The sequence below is a fragment of the Leguminivora glycinivorella genome, chromosome 1 (assembly GCF_023078275.1).
Source record: "Leguminivora glycinivorella isolate SPB_JAAS2020 chromosome 1, LegGlyc_1.1, whole genome shotgun sequence".
Lineage (NCBI taxonomy): Eukaryota > Metazoa > Arthropoda > Insecta > Lepidoptera > Tortricidae > Leguminivora > Leguminivora glycinivorella.
In genome coordinates, this window is record NC_062971.1 from 12072995 (window position 1) to 12097956 (window position 24962).

Genomic DNA, 24962 nt, shown 5'->3' on the forward strand with positions numbered 1-24962 from the left:
AGTAATACTTACTAGTTTATATAATACTTTATATGCTGATTATTAATTCACAAATCACTTGTTTCAGATACTATCCACAAGAAAACTGGTTAAGTATCGTTTTTATTATCTTCTTGATATTACTTTTTTAGTTTAAGTAGTTTTTCAAATAGGTACCAGAGTGAGTGTCAAAGACTATTTAAAAGAAGGCCATCCATATCCACATTATTAAAACTTCTAAAAATATTTCATTCTGTTAGGATTTGGGATTTGGGATTATTAGGTAGGTACCTACTTATTAGTCGCCGCTGTCTCTGTTCGGGACATTTAAGTGTTTCGTAGTCACTAATTCCTATTCTTCGCTGTTTACTTTAAAAGCCACCCCGCCAATAACCCTTCCAAAGACGAAAGTTCGTGGTCCGTTAGCCGCCACCAGCGCGTGACCGTCACAATTAAACTAATTCGTAGCTACGATTTTATTTGACTGCCTTCTTATATTGACCGTGTAATCATTTTTATTGTTTTTATTGTTGTTGTGGGCGTCTTGTTGTTTCTGACTTTTGCCCTTCTGGGGTGTGCGAATCAAATAAGAGATTGAATATCATTCAAATATTTTTTTCAGAAAGTGCAAAAGAGGTCGAATTAGAAACGAATTATAAACTACAATAATGCTATTTATTTTGCTGATTGAAGACTCTTAAGGAACCGTATTATGTTTTTTTTTTGTATTTAATTATATGACAACGACAATCGCGATATAATTTCGTTATTTGTACCTTAAAAACGACGTTTTGGCTAAGGTGCACTAATTAAATTAGAAAGTCTTGTCAATCTACTCTACTCATTTTTTTCTATAAGCAGGTACAAATCTACTTGTAAGTAAATAAAAGTTTAGAATGATGTACGATACCTAAATATCTTACTGACTACGTAATTATACCTTATTCTATATTAGGATAGTACCTACACTGAGAGAAATTTGCATTGTGAATTCAACAAGTTCGACTTGTTGCGGTTTATCCGTTTGAATCAGCCAAACGTATGTTTAAAACAATATGTGTCAGGTTGTTTTTATAAAATCGACTTGTTGATTCAAATATATTGCCGATTCAAATGACAAGTAGAACCAATGTTTGAACCAAAGAGCACGTAGGCGCTATTTTAACCAAAAAACTTGTTGAACGAACATGAAAACTGGTTGTATTTTCTCTCAGTGTATTTCGTTAGCAATTTCAAAATAAATTAAAAGTATTGTATTGATAACATATGGAACCGTGATCTCAACTTGTAATTGTAATGCACCCTCTCACCAAGGGCGGAGCAGATATCGACAGGGTTAAGTCAGATAATCGGCCGTGACTCATGGGGTGTCATAGATTACTTCCGAGATTCTTAAAAAAGTCCATTAATTATGATTATGTAACTCCGTTTTCCAAATTATGGCGTGATATTATTATAAGTGCAAAAACAGGCAGAAATAGAAATAGATACATTTAGTAGGTAAGTATTTGACATTGTATTCGAAGCTCCTCAACATCAGTCTCACTTATTGGCCAATACATTCATGGCACCAAATTTTTCGTTGACTGAGTTTTATTTATTGTTGTTGTAGGTTGACTTATGCACATATACCTACAAAAGACCAGAGCTATTTGAGTATTTATGTATGTGAGATACCTTTCCTTACCACTTACCTACCTTAGATCTGTTTTATATCATACATCTGGTGCCGTAGCCGAATGGCATTTCTGCGACGCAAAACGAAAACGAAACGCCGCGAAAGTTAGTCTGGCTCTGTCGCGCCAATACGAAAGAGCGATAGAGATAGATATCTACGAGCGTTTCGTTTCGTGAGCGTTTGTGCCATTCGGCTACGTACCCTGTACAGATGTAGTGCTAAACGTACGATTGTTGCTATTTCGGTCAGTCTCATTACAAGAAACGTAGGAGGTAGGGCGAACCGCTTTGTGTGGTACACAGTCTAGAGCAGAGCCCATGCACTATTGTTGTGTCCTGCCGGTGAGTCTCATCAACGAGGGTGCGGTGTGCTGACAGGAGAACTAACTTGTTCCGTCTATTGTCCTTTGAGTCGTCGGCAACCCGAACCCTCCTGACTGTATAAACACAACACACATTGTACTTAACACAGCAAAAGGGAGTGTACAAGTTTCTAATGGGGTGGCAACGCGCATGTGACACTGTTTGAGTTGCAGGCGTCCATAGGTTACGGTGACCGCTTTACATCAGGCGGACCGTATACTTGTTTGCCACCGACGTTGTATAAAAAAAAAAAAAAAAAAAAAAAAAAAAAAAAAAAAAAAAAAAAGATATATTGACATTGACTGATAACTAGCATGAAAAATACGAACAAAGTGTAAAAATATGGGTGCGTACAACTTATCAAAAATATGTCCCATAGCACTTTATGTCGGCGGAATAAGGTCTCGGTACATATTTTTAAGCGGATAAAATAGATACGTATTTTTGCACTTGACTGTACGAATGTTTCCGGAAAAATACGAAGGAAACCCTTTTCGCGCTACATCTGTAGCTAGTCTGTTCGCGCAGTAACGACATAAATTCCAAGTTGGTGTCTCCCTCACAAGTTGAACCAGAGCCGTGATACGGTATACGACTACATCAAAGTCTAAATAGGTATTCCGGACGAAGTTCGACAAGACACAATTTATATGCAAATTGGCTCCTTGTACCGCACACCGCATCCCTTTGACGTCTCAGAATTAGACGGGCTAACTTACTGTGCTACTTATTTGTTTAAGCGTTTTTTGAATGCTTAATCTTAGAATACTAAGATAAACTAAATAAAAAATACCTTGTAGTCCTTTAGTACATACGTTTTTCACGGTAATATTTCGTGAAAAATCATATTTGAAAATTATTATTCAATATTTCCTACAGTAACAAAATTTTCTTGACTAGATACTTAATGGTATAAATACTATAAATAAATGTTGATAATTTCATGGCATCATATTTAAACACAGACACAGTGGAATATTTATCCTGATATTTCATGAAAGTACCTACTGTTGGACACAGCGAAATAAATAGATATCCGTAAAAAAACCACGTTGAATGTCTTAAAAATATACACTTAGTATACACTCCGTTTAAAAAAGACCATAAAAAGGATTTAACAGGCACCCTGTCAAATCGCAAGTTAATAAGTCCGGCCTGTCATCCGAGGGGAGCCCATGATAAACAAAAACGCCGTAACTCCCGTTGGACGTTGTTTGCATTTACAACATTTTTGTTCAGCGAAGTTTGAAGACCATTAGTTTAAATTGTTGGGACGAGAGAAAAAATATGCTAAGCGCTTAATAGTGGCATCAAGTGTTTATTTTGAAAAATTGCCGGTACACGAAGACATTTTTCTTGGGCGAGGTCCTGGGGGAAGATTTTGTAATGGTTGAATTTATTTGTTATGTACACGTTCAAAAGAAAGTTCCTGTGCTCGCAGGATTTATTTTAATGATATTTTACTTATATTTTATTATAATAGGTACCTACAGAGTAATTATTTTAGACACCGGTATTAAATGTAACATTTCATTTTCTATTACAATTGTATTTTCCAAACCTATTCGAGCGTATCAAACAGTCGGCATAAATAACGATAGGTAATTTGCGAACGCCCACGGGACATGTATTTCATTCGAGCCCCTAATATTATTGAACTACTAATAATAGAAAAAACGTTGACAATATCACACTTAGTTTAATAGTACACATTAGATTCAGAATACAATGCGTGTAGTGATGATACATAGACGACTATTTATTAGGTATCTACACACTACATATCTATGTATTTTTAAATAGGCTATGTAAGTCTTCTATGTATAATACACTCGTAATACATAGAATGGCCGCGTACAGGTGCGTCATAGACACTAGACTAGACAAGCATATTTGTCACTAATGTTATAAAAATTCCAATTGTCTCTGGCAATGATAAGCAATAGAGTAAACAGGTGCAATAATTCGCGAGGCCCGGGGGATGTGTAGTCGCCCTAACGCGGAAAAAGGATTGCTTGCTTTATGCTTTTTATTGGCCGGGATATTCCGCGACGTCGTTTACAGGATGTTTTTAAAAAAAAATATTTAGGTATAGCATTTTGCCTTCTTTCCATTTTTTTGTCTGCGCTTTATTTCATACTATAAAATTGTATCTTATTCTATATCAACTCTTTAGTCGTTAAATAGTAAATTACGATACAAGTGCGTAAAAAAGGAAGTTTGGGACGAGTGGCGATAAATTAAAACACGACCGAAGGAAGTGTTTTAAATCGACTCGAGTTACGAATAACGTACTATTAAATTATTATTCGTGATCAAATCCTTCACGTTAATATTTTTTAAATCGCTGCTACTGATACTAAGGGGTGTTCAGCTATTAAAAATTTCTACGAAATAAAAATACTAATGTAATAAGTATAAACTAAATAAAGTGGACTAATTGTCCAGATTTGAGGAGTTCCGTTCTGATCATTATTAATTATTATTGAGGAAGAACATCAAACAACACAATTTAAGTTCTTATTTTAAAATAAATTACTAAATTTCTAGAAAAAAATCCGACTGTACAATGTGCATACACCCCCAAAATGTATGTTAAGCGAAGCACCTTCCTTACAAAATATAAAAACACCGTTACCCCTGTAATGACAATTTAAAATTGCTCTCCTCGCGTCATTTGCTTTCGCCAGTATTGTCTTTCTTTCCACCAACTAAATCGTAACCCTAAAAATTTCGCTGGTCTTCTAAAATGTTTTGGAAAACTCGCGGGACTCGGTTCGAGTTTCACTGGCTGTTGTTTTATGGCTGGTACTCATTGTCTATGGCACTCGAATCATAGACAAGCGTTTTTATTATCTGTGGGGGCGTTTTAAAGTGAGCGGGCCCCTTAAGAGTTGTAACTTTTTGTTGCAGCAGGATGGGGTTGTAATACTTGTAATGGGGATTTTTATGTGTCTTGAATGTTTGATTTTTTGGTGTTTTGTGTGTTTTTAAACGTTTTTGCAATATTTCGTGACTGTTGTATAAATTGCGTATTATAAAATTACACATTGAACCTTTGATTTATTAGATAAAATTAAACATCGACTTGTGTCTTTGTGTGCGTGCTACCTTTTAAATATTATTAGTTGACATACTATAAACGGTGACAGCCAGTTAAGTGGCATGGCTTGACAAAGATGGCTCCGTGACCTTAATGGTCCAATGAGAAGATCGTGTCATTGAGGAAAATTTTTACTCAATTTTCCAACCAGTAGGTACCTTAACGAAACTAACGAAAATAATTGTTTAAAACAAAACGAAAACGAAAATAATTGTTTATAAATTTAATATTTCTTCCTTACTAAATAATTATAAATTGCTCCATTCATATGTCCAGTCTCGTGTATCTACAGTGACTCAAATCACCTCAAATTAACGGTCACTCCTTACCGATCTCTTCTCACATATTTCCACGCGGTTCTTTTGTTTTAATCGTAAACTAGAACTTTCCTTTGCTAATCCGCGAATAGATAACGTGCAAGTCAATCAGTGCTAACCTGTTATAATTACTTGCGTATTTTTACATGCAATTAATTTTCCCACCCTCCCACCGCAAAAATAAAAATAAATACGCAAAAAAATACAAAAAACATGCGCATGTAAAAATACGCAAGTAATTATAACAGGTTAGCACTGATTGACTTGCACGTTATCTATTCGCGGATTAGCAAAGGAAAGTTCTAGTTTACGATTAACATGGATTTCCGCAAAGTAACGCCTGATTCCATCGATCTTTTGTTTTAACCAAAGATAATCGAACAATAGCTATCTCATCTATATCTCTATGTAAGATTTACTATTCCTCGCCAACTATGGCAGTGATGTATGACGACATACAGGCTTCAATCAAATAACATATTCCGGTCAGGACTCGAACCGACTACCGCTTCCTGCTGCACTGTTGGGCAATGTTGGAGCCTTTTTAGATGGAAAAATGATGGCCGTTTTGGTCTCACTTTGGACCAAATTGGACTATTTGAAACGGGAAGTGATTGGCAAGGAGTGATTAAAACGATAGGAAATGGCAGTGGTGGCTTACGTATTGTTTGTTATTACTCATCGAGGTATTTCATGTAGGTATCAGGGCAGTGTAGCAATTTTATTATTACCTAAACAACATATTATTATACGTAATAAACCTGTTATAGCTTATAAATAGGCTTAGTTATATGAGAACATGTCTCCGCCAACAAACTGTTTTTACAGTTTGGCGGGCACCTTAATAAATGTAGCCAGGTTATTTTTTCTGAATAAATGATTTTTTTTATAATAAAAAGTCTATAGTAATTAGGATATGCTAAAGGTACTGCTGTCTGTATGGTAAAAAAGGTACCTACACGAACTTCAAGCCTATGCACTACTTGCAGAAAACACAAATTACGAGTACTTATATAATATATATATATCCCTTTGCAAAAATGTTTTCATCACCTCCTTTTACCTAACCGTTCTTTTAATTATGAAAAACGATCAAAAACTAATTTTGTTAAATACAAAATAATACAAAATAAACAAAAAATGTTCCAAAGGAAAGAAAAATAAATACGAAACCTCAGTTCCCTCAGGAGGCATATCGCCCAATTTCCATACTTATATTAATCTTCAGAGACAAATAATTTAAGAAGAAAATATGTAAATCTTATTCAAGAAAAAAGGAAAACATCTCCATGGTGTTAAGTGACTGAGGTGTGAATGTTTGAAGAATCTTTCGAATGAATATTTTAGATCTGTGGTTTTTTTCTAATGTATATTTATTATTTATGTTGGGGTTGGCGAGGCTGGGGTTAATATTAATGAATCGAGGGTGTTCCTATTGTAAGCTATCGCATTTTTTAAAAAATAGATTGGTATTTTATGGATACAAAATATGCCATGCCATACACATTGTAGGTAGATATTTTTCAACGTGATATAAGATGTTCTGAAAATGTATTAACGATACGTAACCGCAGGAATAAAGATACGTTTACTCGTTCTTGGAATATAATTTACATATTTTGTTCTAAAGTTTTTAGTAAACTATTCATTTAATCTAAGTGTGTTTTGCTGCAATTTTACTTAACATAAAACTGTGCAGAAGAAATAAAAACCCTTGAAAATATATTCATAGTTTGTATTAAACAAATCTCGGCCCATCAGATCTCCTGACGCCGTATCAACGCGATCTGACATAACAAATGATGGTGTCTCCTGAACCGCTATAAACTGGCCCCCAACTAATAACTTCGCCAAACTCTTATCTTACGTATCCAAACGTTCAAAATCAAACCTTTTGAAGAGCTACATAAGGTTGTCTTTGTGAGTATTCCTTTTTATCAGTTACCAATGTGTAAGAATTTTCCCCTGCTCGATTGGTATAATAACTTTTGCGCTGTCGTATCTGATGATTTCGTGAGTTGTAATATAAGTCTTATATAAATGTAGTAAAATAACTTAAAGAGTACGATCTGTTGCTGAAATGGTTTTGTAAAAGAAACTTTTCCTGAAGAATTGGTTTTGTATTGATGGTAAAACGGATCAGTTTAAGCTGGAGGGTCGGGATTACTCTTAAAACAAGGGCTTTTGACAAACTCTGCCGGGCAAATCTGCCGCCGGCTATTATGAATTTTTATTCGTAACAGTTTTATGAGGTGATGTGACTTTTACATTTTATTATGAGGCAAGTTTGAGATGTTAATGGTGTAGTAAACATTTTATATTGCCTTGATTGAAAATTCACCGCTCTGCACTGTACAGAATACATCAAGTGAATTGAACCGTTTTTAACCTAATTTTTATTTACTGACCTTGGTAAGTCCTACCTATGGTAATGACCATCGTCATATGTATATATTTTCATCACTTCCAATTCAAGCCTTGGCTTAGCAGGCCCTGGCACAACGAGCTCGCATATTTAAGTTTTATGACCATTTTCTCAAGAATGCGTGTCCACCCGCATACTTATATGCGCGATAAAATAAACACACTGATTAATAAGCCGCTCATGCGCAGCTACCGTCCATCCACTTAAAATGGCCGGCGTGTTCTATTTTTGAAATGTGCAGTAACGGTCGCGGAGCGTGATCGCGTTACAATTTGAATTTTGACGTTCCCATTCGGTGAAATTCGAACATCCAGCCAATCAGAGCCGAGGAAAAGCTATTTGCATTCGTTTCTCTTTTTTAAATTTATAATACATGTATGGCTGTCGCAATTTTCTTCGCAGAATCAGCTGCTCCGAATGCATAGTTCTGCTACCTGCCAACAGATGGCGCTGAGGTCGAGATAGAACACGCTATCGTTTGTTCGATGGAGTTTCATGGGGTGGCCGGCGTACATTGTTAGAGTTAACTTTGCGCAGAGGCAATATCGTAACCAATGAGGTTAATCCGAGGTGCGATTATTGCTAGTTGAAAACTTTACCAATACCCCGCCGTGTGGACGTGAAATACCGTCCGCTATGGCAATTTTTGAATGGCCGTAAAGGCCTCAAAATAGTTTATCAGTAGGCCTAGCACATGATTGCCGCGAGATATACTCGTCCTTATGTCGTTAATACAGTTAGAAGAAGACGTGTTGACTATCTCGCGGCGACATGCTCTCGCTGCAATCATGTGCTAGGCCTACAGAGGACCGTAGATAAATGAATTAATCCGTTATACGGCTCTATGTTCTATACATTTTGTTAAAACTCTAAAAAACAACTGCCTCGCTGTGGAGTTTTCCAATCTAACAACAAATACTGACAATTTAGAAAATTAAAAAAAAAAACGTTAAATTGAAGACGTCAAATGGTCCAAACATTTGTTAGTTAAATCATTTATCATTTCTATTAGTTACACAGTGACGTACTAATTACATATATATTTATTTATAATTGAAGTGACTTCATCCGCTCACTCATTGCCTATAACACTGGAAAATCTGGCTTATTTGCCATCACGTTTAAAATTTCAATGTATGATATCATAATATGTTCGTGTCGTGTATAATCGCAGCGCGAAAGATGAATGTAGTTCAAAAACAAAATTAGATTAATTTGGATGATTAGAATCAGCCTCCAGGAGAATTAGTTGCATTCGACCTTCAAAAAACTATCAAACACATTTATTTTAGCCAGAAAATTCCTAGAACGGACATAATAACTTGTGAACTGCACTTTTGTTTAATTTCAGCATTTTGACGAGTAAAAATGACAGTACCCAGTCGTGTTTCAATGGAAATGCAAATGATAATCAACGATTTGTCGCTCCATTGACGGCGGCGGTTTAATATTAATAATACTGACTCTCTCGCGAATAGTAAACGAACTATTAGGTATGTACCTATAAATATATGATATCATTTGGATAATTCGTCAAACTAACCCAAGTTTACTCTACTCGTAGGTATGTAGTCGTTGTGATTACAAAAATAGGTATATAAACTGCTGGACATACCGTTTCGATCTACAAACCAAAAGAGCAAAAACGTAGACACGCACAGTCTCACATCTTCTGGGATTACGCAAACTACATAGTATTTCATCATATTGCCCTAAAGGTATTAAATTTGATCTTAATTAAAATTAAGCTTTTTTTTGAAAACGCATTCAACACTTAGACGTAATTGTATACATCACATATGTAGCAACAGTGTAGCAAATTATACACGTCGCCACTTTGAATGTCACCGAATATTTGATGGACTGTACAAAGCATATCATTTTTCAGTAACCCCTTGAAGCGACAAACCATATGAACTACGTTTAAACCTTAAACAACGGTCGGTAATAGCCGCGCTCCCTCGGCATCAGCAGTGTCCAAGAAAACCATTTTTCACGCGGAGACTTAATTTCTGGTGCCTCGTTTTTCATCCAACCCTAACGCCTGGAGGAAAGCGAGACAACTTGCAGATTTACGTTTTCGAGTTTTAGGATTTCAGTTTACAAGTCAAGCGATTAAACAGTTTTATCATGTCATATTCATATCATGTTACAGATTCCTGTTTGGATCTTTAGGTAGGTTTTCCTTGATGATACGAATTTCCTATCTACAATTATTAATTTATTAAAAACTTGTAATGATCTTAAATTATTAAGTCGTAATTGTAACGTTCAATCATTATGTTATTTTTAATTATTTAGTTTCGAATGTTTTCTAAAATTCTGCAAATGTACATATTTATAAGTACCTACCCACCCACATACATTATTTATAAACTTTGAGTAGGCGACGCATTTTATTAAAAATAAATATAAATAAATATTGGGGCACACAGATCGACCTGTACCCAAACTAAGCATAACTTGTAACTGTATTATATTTCGTTTTATTATTTTTTTAAACAAAAACTGAAATCGCGAAAAATTTACGGTTACAACCCTTTCTCGCGACGATGGAGGTCGCGAAGTCCGTGCCCCGCATAACAGAGCACACAATTTGTTTAGCGACAAATGTGTCGCTGCAGCCACCGTCAACGGCCGGATTCCGACACTAAGTGGAATTTTACTCTACACTCCTAACCGAATTCCAAGTGTTTTGCCTTTATGTTTTTACTATTTAGGTTCCAATATTACCAATGGAACTTGGTACCAAAACTGCATAATTAATCTTATTTAATTTTGTAACAATTATCTGACAATCTTCGGTACTCGTAATAGTACTCGTACTTATCTTTTCGCTATATTCACGTCTGTCATAATTTCATATAGTTTCAAAACGATGCGGCTGTTATAATATATTATATTACTACCTAGATTAAAGTGCGTTGAAAAGTTACGTTACAAAATCTTTAACAACTAACAAATCCAATAGCATGCAGTAAATATTTGTCATCTTGACATTCTTGACCTTTGTCTTTCTTACCTGGTCGCCAAAATTTATAAAAAAAAAACCTTTAAGTGTTTTGAAATGCTACACTCGCGATGGTTATCAATAGCAATTTTCATGAATTTATGACTTAATCCACCGTGTTTTGAGGGATGCGTGAATAGGCGAGCCGATTTTTATGACAAAAGAAGTGTAAATCAATTTACCGTTCGTTTTATTGCCGATTTGTTATTTGTTTTTGTGATAAATTTTGACACTGTTTTGACAAACCATAATGTTTAAAATTTATGTGTGGGTTAGGGTATCTATTATATTTTTCTGGCTATTTGAACTAACTTGGCTTTGGTAGCTTTAGTTATCGCCCACCCCTTCTGAACTAGAAGACTTACATACATATATTACTCGTATTAGAGTTCAATGCTGTATTTCATAGAAACCATACAACGGGAAATGCAAAATACCCTACAATATTACTCCGATAAAATTGATGATTACGAAGTGAAACAAAAAACATTTGAAACGACTACCAAACAATTAGAAAACACTTGTGAAGACATTAAAAATAAATACAAAAACATGGAACTAAAATATCAAGCTATGGAACAAAAAATAAATCAAATGGAACAAAACCAATTAGCAAACACATTAGAAATATGCGGTGTCGAAGAAAACGAGAACGAGGATGTCTTAACAATTACCCAAAAAATTGCCACAAGTATTGAATGTAACCCGACCGATATAATTGAGGCCTGCCGCAAGAAAAGGCGCCCACGAGCAGTGCAAGGACAAGGAGCCGCCAGCCACCATCACCAGCCAATCATAATGGTTCAGCTGCGCAATGGATGCCGCGCACGGTGGCTCGAAGCAGCCAAAACTAAACCGTTATCAACAAGCGACCATGGTGAGGAAGGGGCTAGACCAAAGGCATACCTACGCGAGCCGCTAACGCCCTACAACTCATACCTATTATGGAGAGCCAAGACGGAACTGAAAAACACAGAACTGTGCAAATATGTATGGACCAAGGATGGGCAGATCCTCGTAAGAAAATCCGAATCAGACAAAACTGTCAATATTCGATCGATGGAGGATATTGAAAAAATTAAAAAAGGAATTATGGCCCAGTCAAGCGCCAGGTATGTCAACTAACACCACCACGACTGATAGCACTCACTTTATATACATAAATCTAAATACATAACGTAAATGGCTAACAACACAAAAGTGATAACAAACATCAATGAAGCCACATATGACAACTGGACCGACTTTCTCAACTTCAATACTTACATAAACGGAAGTAATAGCATTATTCTGCTACATGTAAACATACGCTCAATTATCAAGAATTTCTCACAACTCGAGCAAATAGTATATAGTAGCCCTTATATTATACACGCAATAGCAATCACAGAAGCCAACATAACGGAAAATATTCAACAGATGTTTGAATTGCAAGACTACGACATGTACACTCAGCTCCGCACTAATAAGAAAGGAGGTGGAATAATATTATACGTTCACAACAGCATACATTTCCGCAGAAATACAGTGAACACAACAAACTTCGAATGCATCACAGGAGAACTGATAACTTATTATGGAATTAAATCGAACCTTATTATAACATATAGACCGCCTCATATGCACAAATATGCATTTATACAAGAACTAGCACAGCTATTATCACAACATCAACCGCGGAGTAACTGTATATTAATAGGCGATATGAATATAGACTTAAAGTCCAAATCCCCCACAACCACGGAATACCTCAACAAAATGTGTGAAGCAGGATTGGAAAGCGGAATCAACCAATATACCAGAATAGAACAACGAGGCGAAATTACAACAAAATCGTGCATCGATCATGTGTTCGTGCGCAGCGTAAAATGCAACGATGTGTACACCGCCGTTATCAACAACGCGCTCGCCGACCACCTGATAACCGGCTGCGTAATCACCTGTGACGCCGACCACAAAAAGGACCCACCTCACATGATAAACAAACTGAACAATAAAAAAGTACATAGTGAATTAAAAAAAATCGATTGGAGTGTCGCTCTCGCATACAACAACCCCAACGACATAATGAACTTTATATCAGATAAATTTACACAAACATATGATAAATGTAGCTATAAAACTAATATAAAATCAAGTAAACGAACTCACTGTAAATGGATAACTAATAAAATAATTAATATGTGCAAGAAAAGACAGGAACTTTATAAAATATGGCGTAAAGATGTAAACAATAAACAAAATCGGCTATTATATAAAGACTGTATCGTTAAATATGGAGACAACTTTGAGTAGCCGTATTTATTTGCTATTATATTTTTTTCTTATAACAAGACATGGGCTTTAATAAGGCACATAATAAGGTACGCATTTTGTCCTAAAAACTCAACGTAAAGCATGTGGTTTAGACAGCATTGACTTAATCCTCCCGAGTACCGATTACGATTTCGGACAAATGCTACTAGAAAATTCACAAAGTGCGTACAAGACGACACAATTGCGAAAAAAAATTGTACAGTGCGAACCTCAACGACACATGATCCACAAAGCAGAATATCTAGACATAGTCTAGCCACTGTTATTTTAAAAAAATAAAATTCATGATCTGTGTATGGCGGCCATTTAGAGAATGTGGCATGGCGCTTACGCTAACTTCGACTTTGATGTCGAAATTAACTATCATACACTGTTTATATCGATCTGGTTTAGGCACTGTTCAAACACCATGAATGTCTATTAGACATTGGCCTATGCCTAATTTTTTTTATCTATTTCTCTCATCCTGCTTGTATCAAAACTTTACGGCAATCCGGAACGTTGCTCAAAAATGCGTTTTTTTTAATTATATAAATTCACCGCATTTATTCTGCAAGTACCCAATTGAACAACCATGAAGAGGACTCTTAAAAAACATATTTTGGCAGCATATTAACCTTTGTTTGTCGAAATCGTACAAAGAGTCTTTGAGATATTCTCAAATTAAGCCAGATTAGGGGTTGTCCAAAATTTATTTGCTAGACCTTAATGAAAGTACCATAAAGTCTATAAAATAAAAAAAATAGCAGACCTTCTTATATCAAATAGTACTTAGCAATACCTTCAGATCATACTCTCGGACCATAATAATACAAAATTATGCACATGTCAACATTTAGACGAGGTTTGTTTTGTCCCTATAATTAACGATACAGTCCTTATAATAGGTATAGAAATAAGACTAATAAATGTATAGAAAAAACTAGAAATAGTTATATAAAAAACGAAATATGTGTTAACTTTAAGAACTCGCGAAAAGTTTGGGATATTATTAACAGATTGTGCGGGAGGATAGGTAAGAGCATCGACAGAATAATAACAAAACACTTCAAAAATATTGATGTAAAAATACTAACCAACGACTTTTCAAATGAATTTAGACAAAACGTTAAGAAAATAAGTGTTATGTGTGACTCCCCCCTACTGAACCCTAAATCATATTGTAATACCCCTCATGTAACAATGAAATTAAAGCAAGCAAATAACCAAACCGTATTTAATATAATTAAAAAACTTAATAATAATAAAAGCCCAGGAATCGATAAAATTCGCGTCTCTGATTTAAAATACATCATAACAGAAATCACGCCACTGATTACTCACCTGATAAACACTTGTATAAAAACATCCTCCTACCCAGACGGGTTAAAGGTCGGCATTATACGCCCTGTACATAAAAAAGGCTCTTATACCGATTGCAATAATTATAGGCCTATAACGATTTTACCCTGCATAGACAAAATAATAGAGAGGTACATAGGGAGCGAAATTAACAAGTTTTTGAATAGTAATAGTATAATCAATAACAAACAATATGGTTTTCAACAAAATCGAAGTACCGCTCAGTTATTAACTAAGTTCACGAACGAAGTCAATGGTTTTTTAAATGAGCGTAAGCACGTAATTACAACCTTCATCGACTTCAGCAAAGCATTTGATACTTTGAATTACAACACATTATTTTCTAAACTACAGCAAAATGGCATACAGGGGCCCTTACTGTACTGGTTCCAGAACTACCACAGCAACCGATACACACGAGTGAAGATCGCCGACGCGCTCAGCGACCCGCTGCGCACGGAAGAGGGTACCGCGCAGGGCTCGATAATTAGTCCTACCGAATATCTGATCTATGTTAACGACATGTGCAATATATTTAGTGAGGGCTCCGTATACCAGTTTGCCGACGACACGTGCCTACTTACTGCTCATCACGACATACTCGAAGCCCAAAAAACCATGCAAAATAACTTTAACTTACTATGCAAATGGGCACATGACGTAGGTCTTGCAATAAACATAAAAAAAACTAAAATTATCCACATAAGATCACCATACACTAAAGAAATACGAGTCCCTAAAATCATAGCACATACACACGACTGCTTACATAACCCTAATAATAACTGTAAATGTGAAAAACTCGAACTAGTCAAACAACACACATACTTAGGCCTAATTATAGATAATAATTTCAACTGGGGGCCACACATAGATCACGTGTGTTCAAAACTTAGGTCCATTTTGGCCAATTTAACCTTGCTTAAATATAAACTTCCATACAACATATTACGAATGCTTTACCTATCACTCGCTGACTCAATTATATGTTATGGTATCACAAGCTATGGCCGGACTTATAAAACGTACATGGAACAAATCTACAATCTACAATCAACAATCTTAAAAACAATTGTACCGAATAAAATCAAAGAAAAGTATAAAAATGATAGAAAGGGTTTATTCAAACATTGTAATGTCATTAACGTTTTTAACCGCTTTTGTTTGTCCTTAATTACAGAAGCTTGTGATACCATACCTTCGCTAGATAAAAAGACTCGTTCCAATAATCTACGTTCCCTAGACTACCTACCCGCATATCCTATTCCAAAAGTAGCAATGTATACGGTAAAAGAGTAACAGACTTTCTGCTCCCATTTATATTAAATACCTTACCTAGCAATATACTAAGTGAGTTAACCAACACTACTGAAAACAGCAACAAATGTATAACTACAATAAAAAAATACTATTTAAGTCTAGATAAATGCACATACCTATAGAAACAGATATAAGTATAATAAGTGTTTAGACTTATATTGACCGGGATATGGACCGTGATTACTTTATTGATTTCTATGTCTAATGAAAATAACTGTGAATCATTCAAAACTCTTAAATGTGTTTAGTATAGATTATTATAGGTTTATCATGCACCTGTAAGAGCCGTCATTGTAAATTGATCCTTATACATAACACTTAAGACCGTCTTTAAATTTTAAATAAATTAACAACAGTGAAGAATACAATGACGGCTTCAACAGGAAAATAACGTAACTACCTAACAATTGTTTTAAGTTTTAAGCAAACGCGGATCGGACCGCGCGATCTCGCCAACTATTACATAAACCCCAGAGGTTTACAATAGTGGCACTTTTTGTAAATGTAATTTAAGTAAACCTTACAGTAAATAAATAAATTAAAAAAAAAAAAAAAAAAAAATTTATGTAATTGACATATTGTAAAAATCATATATTTTCACGTGTGGTGACGGGTTAAGAATTTCACCACCCCCTTTCTTCCCGTGGGTGTCGTAGAAGGCGACTATGGGATATGGGTTAAATTGTGGCGTAGGCGAGAGGCTGGCAACCTGTCATTGCAATGTCACAGTTTCGTTTTCTTTCAACCCCTTATTTGCCAAGAGTGGCACTGAAACTTTAGTAGTTTCATGTGTTCTGCCTACCCCTATATGGGATACAGGCGTGATTGTATGTATGTATGTATGTATGTATATATTTTAATGAGTATTCTTTTTTGTTTAAATTTTACAGGGTAAATTACCGGATTATTAAAAATGTTCCATATTTAAGTACCTACAATGAATAGACAAAATATTTGCGATGAGGTCAACATTTTTCGTGATGAATCATAGTGCCACATTAGGAAATTAAATTATAAAAACAAAGTGCACGATAAAATCTTTATACCTAGTTAATAATAAGCCAAGACGATACTCGTAGTAAGTTATGTATCGTATGATGTATTAGTATTTTTTATTCTATAAGTAAGAACTTCATCTCAGAGACAAAGATAAAATAATACTCATGCATAGATACAACAAGTTAAGATTAGTACAAAGACAAAAAACCTAATGGCACTTTACACCTACATTTATTGCCAACCTTTCTAGAAAGCCAGCGAAACAAAAAACTTTTATAGCTACCAACAAAAACAAGTGCTAATATTAATAAATTTTATAAAACAAACACACGATTAAGCTATAAAAATGCTACCGTTTTTTGACACCCTTCCCCGAACATATAAAAGCCCACAACGATTTGTTTATATCGCATTAACAACAAAAAAACGTTAATAAAGTAATAAAAACTCAAAAAGGGACTGACGGGGATAATTTTGCTATTAATATTCAATTTTACCCCAAAACTTTGACTTCAAAGAAAAATCCTAGATGAAGATCTAAAAAGTATCTGCTTACGTAATTTCTCGGTAGACATTCGAAGGGTTAGTCAGAAAGTGCGCGCGTGTGCGTGCGGTTCTGATGTGCAAGTAGTGTAATTACGTGAAGGGTGGTAACACTTCAAACAAGGGCGCATTTTGACAAAATCTACTTTTTGAGACAAAAGGGATCAAAATCACATGCCCATTAAAATTCAAGGCCTATCCTTTTTTCTCAATAGATACATTATTTAAATACAAATATTTTTCTTTTTATTAGTTAAGTATTATTTTTCAGAGTTAGAAGCTTTCACAAATTGGTCTGGAATTTGTTTTTCGCTCTAACCCCATCACACAAAGGATCTCCTCTCATTGGCATTTATTATAATGGCTCATTACACGTCGTGTAGGATGTTACCGTTTAGATCGCCCGATAATTTACAACTTTTGGTCACTTTTATGAATGGTGTAGGTGTGTAATTGTGTATGTTATTGTAAGAACTTTTGTGAACATCTTGACAACAGCACGTGTGTAGGTTTGGTTTATTTGTTATTGTTTGAGAGACACCTACTTAAATCAAATAGAATATGTAAATGATCCCATATGTCTATATATTAATATTTCTTAACCATTGTATACTCGTAGGTACCCGGTGAATTATGAGTATTATGATTCAAATTATTACTTATGTTTAATTCACAAGAAAGCCAAATAACAAAATTAAAGTGTAAGGTGCATTAGGGTAATTCCGAATGACAGAAATGCTCGGATAATTCCGAAAGGGGAATCTTGATATAATGGAAATAATGGTGATTTTTATGCGACTTTCCTAATTAGACGACTTTCGGAATTACCCTAATGCACCTTAGTAAAAATATAATTTCATCATCCTCGCGTTATCCCGGCATTCGCCGCGGCTCATGGGAGCCTGGGGTCCGCTTTGACGTTTTACGAAAGCGACTGCATCCATCTGACCCTTCCAACCCGAAGGGTAACTAGAAATTAGTCCGGTTTCCTCACGATATTTTCCTTTTTTTTTTTTTTTTTTTTTTATAAATGGGCTTACTCTTGACCACAGACTAGCCAAAGGCAAAGACGTGGCCTACGATGGAGTGAGCTCGCCCAGAAGATGCCTGTTCACTCTTGATTTGAAGGTATTATTACCTACATATATTATAATATAAATACATTTATGTGACAAAAACACCTTTAGTATTCCATATGACTAATTAACAAAAGTCACTCAATCCTAAAGAATGTCAGTAGTAAAATGTCACGAAAAAATCCAAATGCCAAAAAAAATTATGTCTAAATGTATACTTTGAGTCAAAACAATTCCAACTATGCATTCCATTGGCTAATGAGCGGGAGCCGCATTCGAAATGTTAATATCCTACTTGACATGATATTCATTTCACATTCACTCACAGTCTCTCTCATCCAAACTTATACATAATTAGGAGCGAGATGCCAGAGAGTAAGTTTAATTCGATGTCAAATCAATTCGACTTTTTTTATTTGAATTTTTAATGCCGTTTCGGACAAGCGCCGGCGCAGGTAGCGCACCTGTAGTGCTCGCGGGTCAGGCGCAGATTTATAGCAATGGCGCTAATGCGGCTAGAATTATATGGATATTCTCAGAGGAAAACGATTAGGGATTTGTAATATTTATTTTAACCGGACTTTAAAACTACTGTTTAAGACGATACGGTAGGGGTCAATTCTCCATACAAACGCTCTCGACTATTTCCTCCCTGGTTTTTGAAGATAGAGCAATGGTTTTTTCAACACAGATTGTTATTATTTTTATCTGTGTCGGACCGTTTAGATATTTTTGATATTCTGCTTTTTAAAGACTCTAGAGCCAACCAAAAATTTCCAAAAACGGCCTTTTTCATTGTGGCGCAAAGAAAGGTGTGATACTCAAGATTGGTAACAATTAACCAAAAAAGCTAAACGGTCCGATATAGATTATTTCATGTTATTCAGATTCTCAAATTTCATTCCGATTGATTAAGTTTTGAAGGAGGAAAGAGTCGAGAGCGGAACATCGATTTTAAAGATTTTTTTGAAATATCTTTTGACTGAGTTGTTCTTAATGGACAATTTTTTTTCGATAAATCTAGTTAATAACACTTGTATATTTAACTAAAATTCCCAAGTTGAAAGGGGGGCTCCTTTCCATTTTAGCATTTTCGCTACCGTATCCTCTTAACTATACGTGAGTAAAAGTCATACCTAGTTGGTAGCGATTTTGGCAGCATTTTCCTAAATTTGACTTACTTCTGCTGTTCAGATTTTTTTTATCGCATACAATAAAATTATCTACGCCTTAAATTACGTCGAACTTACGTCGAACTACGTTTAAAAAAAAAATCATCAATATTAGGTAAGTACATATTTTAGGGACAACTCACACTTGACCAAAATTTTGACTAGACCAAAATTATAAACTGAAATAGATACCATAATATTACACCGGTCAAATCTTACATGAAAATCGGCTAAAAAAACAAAGTGTGATGTAAAGCTGGATTTTTGGTATGTTATTTGGAGTCCTTGGGGGGATGTAAGACTATATTTTGCAAGCAAAAAAAAAGTGTGCTAACTTCGTAATTTAAAAAAAAAAAGTAAAAAAATCGGACTTTTTTTGGTTTTTATTTTTTTTATTAAAAAACTAAGCGTTTTTGGTCAAAAGTTGCTGTGTAATGTTAAAAGCGCATTAAATTTCAAACAGTTTGACATCTTTTTTATCAATGTCCGTCAAATAGTTTTCGAAATATGAAGCGTCAAAAAAGGTTAATTTTTGACGCATTTATAAAAAGTAGCGTTTTGCCAATATTTTTAGACAAATATCTGCAAAATACTTCATGATATGATATATATTGCAATATAACATTGTATAAAATTTATTTTGCTTTAGTTTTAGTGCAAATAAAGGTCAGTAAGTCGAATAGTTACTTTGGTAAACAAAAAAAATCTATAAATAGAGAAGCCAAGAGTCTGGTAGATTGGTTAAGGTAAAATAGTTTACGCTAAAAGTTTCAGGTTGAAAGTGCTATCTATTCGATCTTACTTTCTTTGATATCCGTTTATCTGAAAAAAATTGTCTAAGCTAACTTTGCATCGATTTGACTATTACTAATGAAGAAATAAAATACAGTAAAATTTTGAAGTTTAGTAAATTAGAAAAATAAAACAGAATTAGTTACATTTTACTTTTTCCTTTTTGAGGGTCCTGGTTCTGCATCTTGATGGCACAACTCCTGTAGTGATAGAAAATCCACTTGAGTTGTATTTGACCACCAATTGCTGTGGAATAAACTACGGGAACGGAAAGCGCCCACGCCAATTATTAAGATACTGGAGAAGTGGTATTCCCAGCAGAAGAACGTAGTAAGATGGAAGTCAACTCTGTCCACAGCCAGCGGGCTAAACTGTGGCGTGAGACAAGGAGGCAGTATGTCTCCGGCTCTCTTCAGCGTATACATGGATGGGCTGTCGCAGGCTTTGACCAGTACCGAGGTTGGCTGCTCCATCAATGGGCAAATGATAAATCACATCGCATATGCAGACGATATGGTCCTACTAGCACCATCTGTGGGAGCTATGCGTAAGTTACTTGCAGAATGCGAGAGATACACCAGCCAGCATAACATGAGATACAATCCGGACAAGTCTGAATTTATGCTCATGGAGGCAGCACATATGCCCACACATGTAATAAATGTAATTTGTACTGTAATCATGTTGTGAAATAAATATATCTAATCTAATCTAATCTAATCATGTACCACCTCTTTTGCTTGATGGAGTTCAATTGCGGAGAGTACACGAAGTCAAATATCTTGGCCACATCTTGTTGTCCAGTTTAAAAGACCAGGAGGACATAGAAAGGCAGAGGCGAGCCACCGCAGTAAGGGCAAACATGTTGGCTAGAAGATTCGCCAAATGTAGCGTAAAAAGACAGCTGTTCCTCAGTTTTTGTACAAGCGTGTATACTGTCGAGTTATGGTCCGACTACACTTACGCGGCGGTGAGAGACCTGCGCGTGCAATACAACACATACTATGTACTGATATTTCGTTAAACGGAGAATACTATGATTCGACAACGACAACGCTCGTGAGATTGCATCGATGTTATTGACCCTCAGTGATATGACTGATATGCTTTAAAAACCAGTCCATACAAGAACAATTTCGGAACAATCTGATTCAATTAATGAGGGTTTTCTACTCGTAAATATTTTTTTCCGCCAAGCGGCGATCCTGAGGTCTTTCTGACCGTAAACTTAACTTACTTAATAAATGTTGATTTGATATACGCAAATATGTGTCTGAGTAATACTTGAACAGCCCCCAAATAATAATAATTCGTTCTCCGCTACGCCTCCTGTAAGTTTACATAAAACTATCCCATTTGGCCATTACCATCCACCGATTATTTCTGATCCAGTTAGACTTATGATATAATCCTATTTTTTTTAAATAACTGGCACTCTTTTGGTCTTAAATGAAAGCTAGTAAAATTTCCTACATTTTTATTTTACAATTTATGTAATAGCCTGAGTTGTTTTGCTGATATCTGTCTCAAAATATTAGCAAAACGAATATTTTCATAGAAAGGGGAAAAATGCTCTTTTTTTGACGCTTCATATCTCAAAAAATATTTGACGGACATTGATAAAAAAGATGTCCAACTGTTTGAAATTTAATGTGCTTTCAACATTACATAGCAACTTTTGACCAAAAATGCATAGTTTTTTAATAAAACGGCAAAAACCAAAAAAAGTCAGATTTTTTTACTTTTTTTTTTAAATTACGAAGTTAGCACACCATTTTTTTGCTTGCAAAATATAGTCCTATATTCCCCCAAGGACCCCAAATAACATATCAAAAATGCAGCTTTACATCACACTTTGTTTTTTTATTTCTCTTTTTGACCAGTGTATATACCAAAATTGACCAAAACTACACCAAAATCACATAGACCAAACACATCACAATCATAGACTTGTTTTCCCAAGAAAATACTGACTATATTTCCTTATAGTGCGGGGCGGAAACGGCTAATTAGTATGAGAGTACAGTCCCTGCTGGCAGAAAGCATGAAACTTGGCATGTATATAGCTTATAGGTTTATAAGAAAATATGGAAGTAGAAACACGCCGAGGTGTCAATGTTTCCCCTCTTTCCCCCCACTTTTGTATCCCTGATTTCAGTTTTTTAATATTTCCATGAAAACCGTGAAAGCTACCATCACGATGTCTAGGATAAATATGTTCTTCATAAAATTCTCTACAATATTGTATTTGGAAGTATAAAGCTAGAACTTATAATTTTCAAACTTCCCCTAACGTTATTTTTGTATGAAAAGGTGCAACGATTTTTTCAGAAATGATTAACTCGTCCCTATATTACACGAAAATGATATTAGACATAACCTTTAACTTCTATAGTTTTCGATTTCCCCATACTGTCCCACTTGAAAAAAAAAACACTGTATAATAAAGTTTAATTACCGCAAGCTTTAGTCGATCCACACTATTCCTATCCCCTTTTCGACACACGATAGAACTGCATTGTGGTATTTGTTTATTATCTATGAACTGACAAAAAAATCTTATTGATACACATTATTTGGTGATTTTATGAGCCAGCGCCCATGAGAACGGTAGCTATATTGCGCTATTATATTCTCGGTTGGTATTTGATATTTCTTGAGTGTTATACAAATAATGCTATCTAAAATTTTGAATTATATCAAACTAGCTTTTGCCCGCGGCTTCGCTCGCGTTAGAAAGAGACAAAAAGTAGCCTATGTCACTCTCCATCCCTTCAACTAACTCCACTTAAAAAATCACATCAATTTGTCGCTCCGTTTTGCCGTGAAAGACGGACAAACAAACAGACACACACACTTTCCCATTTATAATATTAGTATGGATTTGGTTTTATACAAGTAAACAAGAAAGATAAAGTACCATTTCAGCCATGTCATAAATTATGAAAAAACGTTCTTCCAAGACTTAGTTAATATTTTTCGTATTTAAAAAGTCAACCCTGCAAACGCTTCTAACAAAATAAATGTCTCCCGCGCGGCGCGATGATTAATGCGAACTCAAATTAAAATGAGAGCGATAATGTTTTTATCTCGCTTATTTACGGGCACGGTACAAATGGGACTAAGACTTGACGGTGTCTTTTGTAATTCGCCAAAATACGTTAAGACATGATACGAACTTTAAATTAAATGTTTTGTAAAAAAAGGTCATAAAACTAACAAAAGACCAGATTCCTATCGTATCTAGAGCAAAATTTGGTCCTATATTATAGTTCGAATAGAGCCTTTAGTAGCGAAAGCATTAACTCCACATTCATACCTATACTGTTTTAATTGTTTTTCATGGATATGGTTCATAAGTACCACGCTCACGTTCAATGTCCGTTATCGTCATACATTGACATATGTGACAGACATTGACATAGTAAAACGTCACAATTTTCAACAGTTTTACATCCCATGGATCCAGCCAGGTCCCATGATGAACTATACCTTTATTCAAATTTCGCGCCATCGTCACCTATTTCATTAAAAATGTCGAAAAACTCTGTGCAGTTAGCAGCCAAGTGCGCCCAGGGGGCTATTTCAGACGCTGCGAAATTTCCCGGAGATTTATTTGAATAAATTATTTTCCACCTGCAGTGAAGGGTTGCTTGAATTTATCGTTTACTGCTGATTCTTTTTTTAGCTATCGTGAAACATTTGTTTTGAGGAACATCCAATATTTTATATTTTGTGGTATTCAACTTCATTGTCAATTCGAACAGCATTACGTATTAGCTTATCTTATATCAAATAATATGTTATTTTACCGTCTTCCGCGATGACTCCTCGAAGACAAAAGGACATTTTTATATAGCCAATGTATGGTTCGCTTGAAAAGTGATGTCATTGCATTAAAACAAAAGGGCTGTGCAAGTAGAGAAAACAGTTGAATCATTCGTTGTTGTGTCTTACAAATTTTAGAAACCTTAAAACAAATGCAATAGGGTTTTACAAATAATTTTCTAATGTAAACACAACTGGCAAGTAAGAAACGGATCTAAATCGGTTCAACATTCGTTCGATTATCAATTTTCACCAGATGACCGTAAGACCATTTGAAATCGAGGGCGTGATTGGTGATTTCGAATTTGGAATTCCGCGCGCGACCGTTGATAGATCGGTGATGGCCGACCGAGTCTGAACGTTCGTTCGGCGCTCGTTTGACCAGAAAAATCGGGGTACGTGGTATTCTTAGACGTATTGAAACGGAGGGGCATGCGACAAAGAGTTACTGCATGAAGTATTTGGGACGACGGAAAAGGCATTTTCTGTAAAGCGCTTCCGTGTGGGAAGGATTGGGTCCATCGTCAAAGTGACGTTCGCCTGAGCTTTATTAACCTCTTTTGTGGGGCGGATCGCACCGGAAATTCAAATGTGGACTTCGACGTGTTGCATGATATAGGTAGGTACTTCTTTCCTATTGACTAAATAAAAAAATGGTCGCCAATTGATTTTATTATTTTTTTATTCTTATTAAAAACTAC

At 35.3% G+C, this 24962-nt stretch overlaps 1 protein-coding gene and 1 non-coding gene across 3 annotated transcripts in view; both read left to right on the forward strand.

Moving 5' to 3' along the window:
- The window catches only part of LOC125233269 (protein trachealess), a 237506-nt gene that overhangs the window by 128225 nt on the left and 84319 nt on the right, over positions 1 to 24962 (forward strand). The window contains exon 5 of one of the 2 annotated variants that reach the window (XM_048139213.1): positions 68 to 88. The exons of the other annotated variant lie outside the window; for it this stretch is intronic. Within the exon in view, the coding sequence (XP_047995170.1) occupies positions 68 to 88 (21 nt within the window). The remainder of the gene's footprint in view (positions 1 to 67; positions 89 to 24962) is intronic. 2 annotated transcript variants of the gene reach the window in all.
- On the forward strand, positions 8390 to 8528 carry LOC125233969. Its single transcript, XR_007177913.1, has one exon. It is a non-coding gene; the product is annotated as a U4 spliceosomal RNA (small nuclear RNA).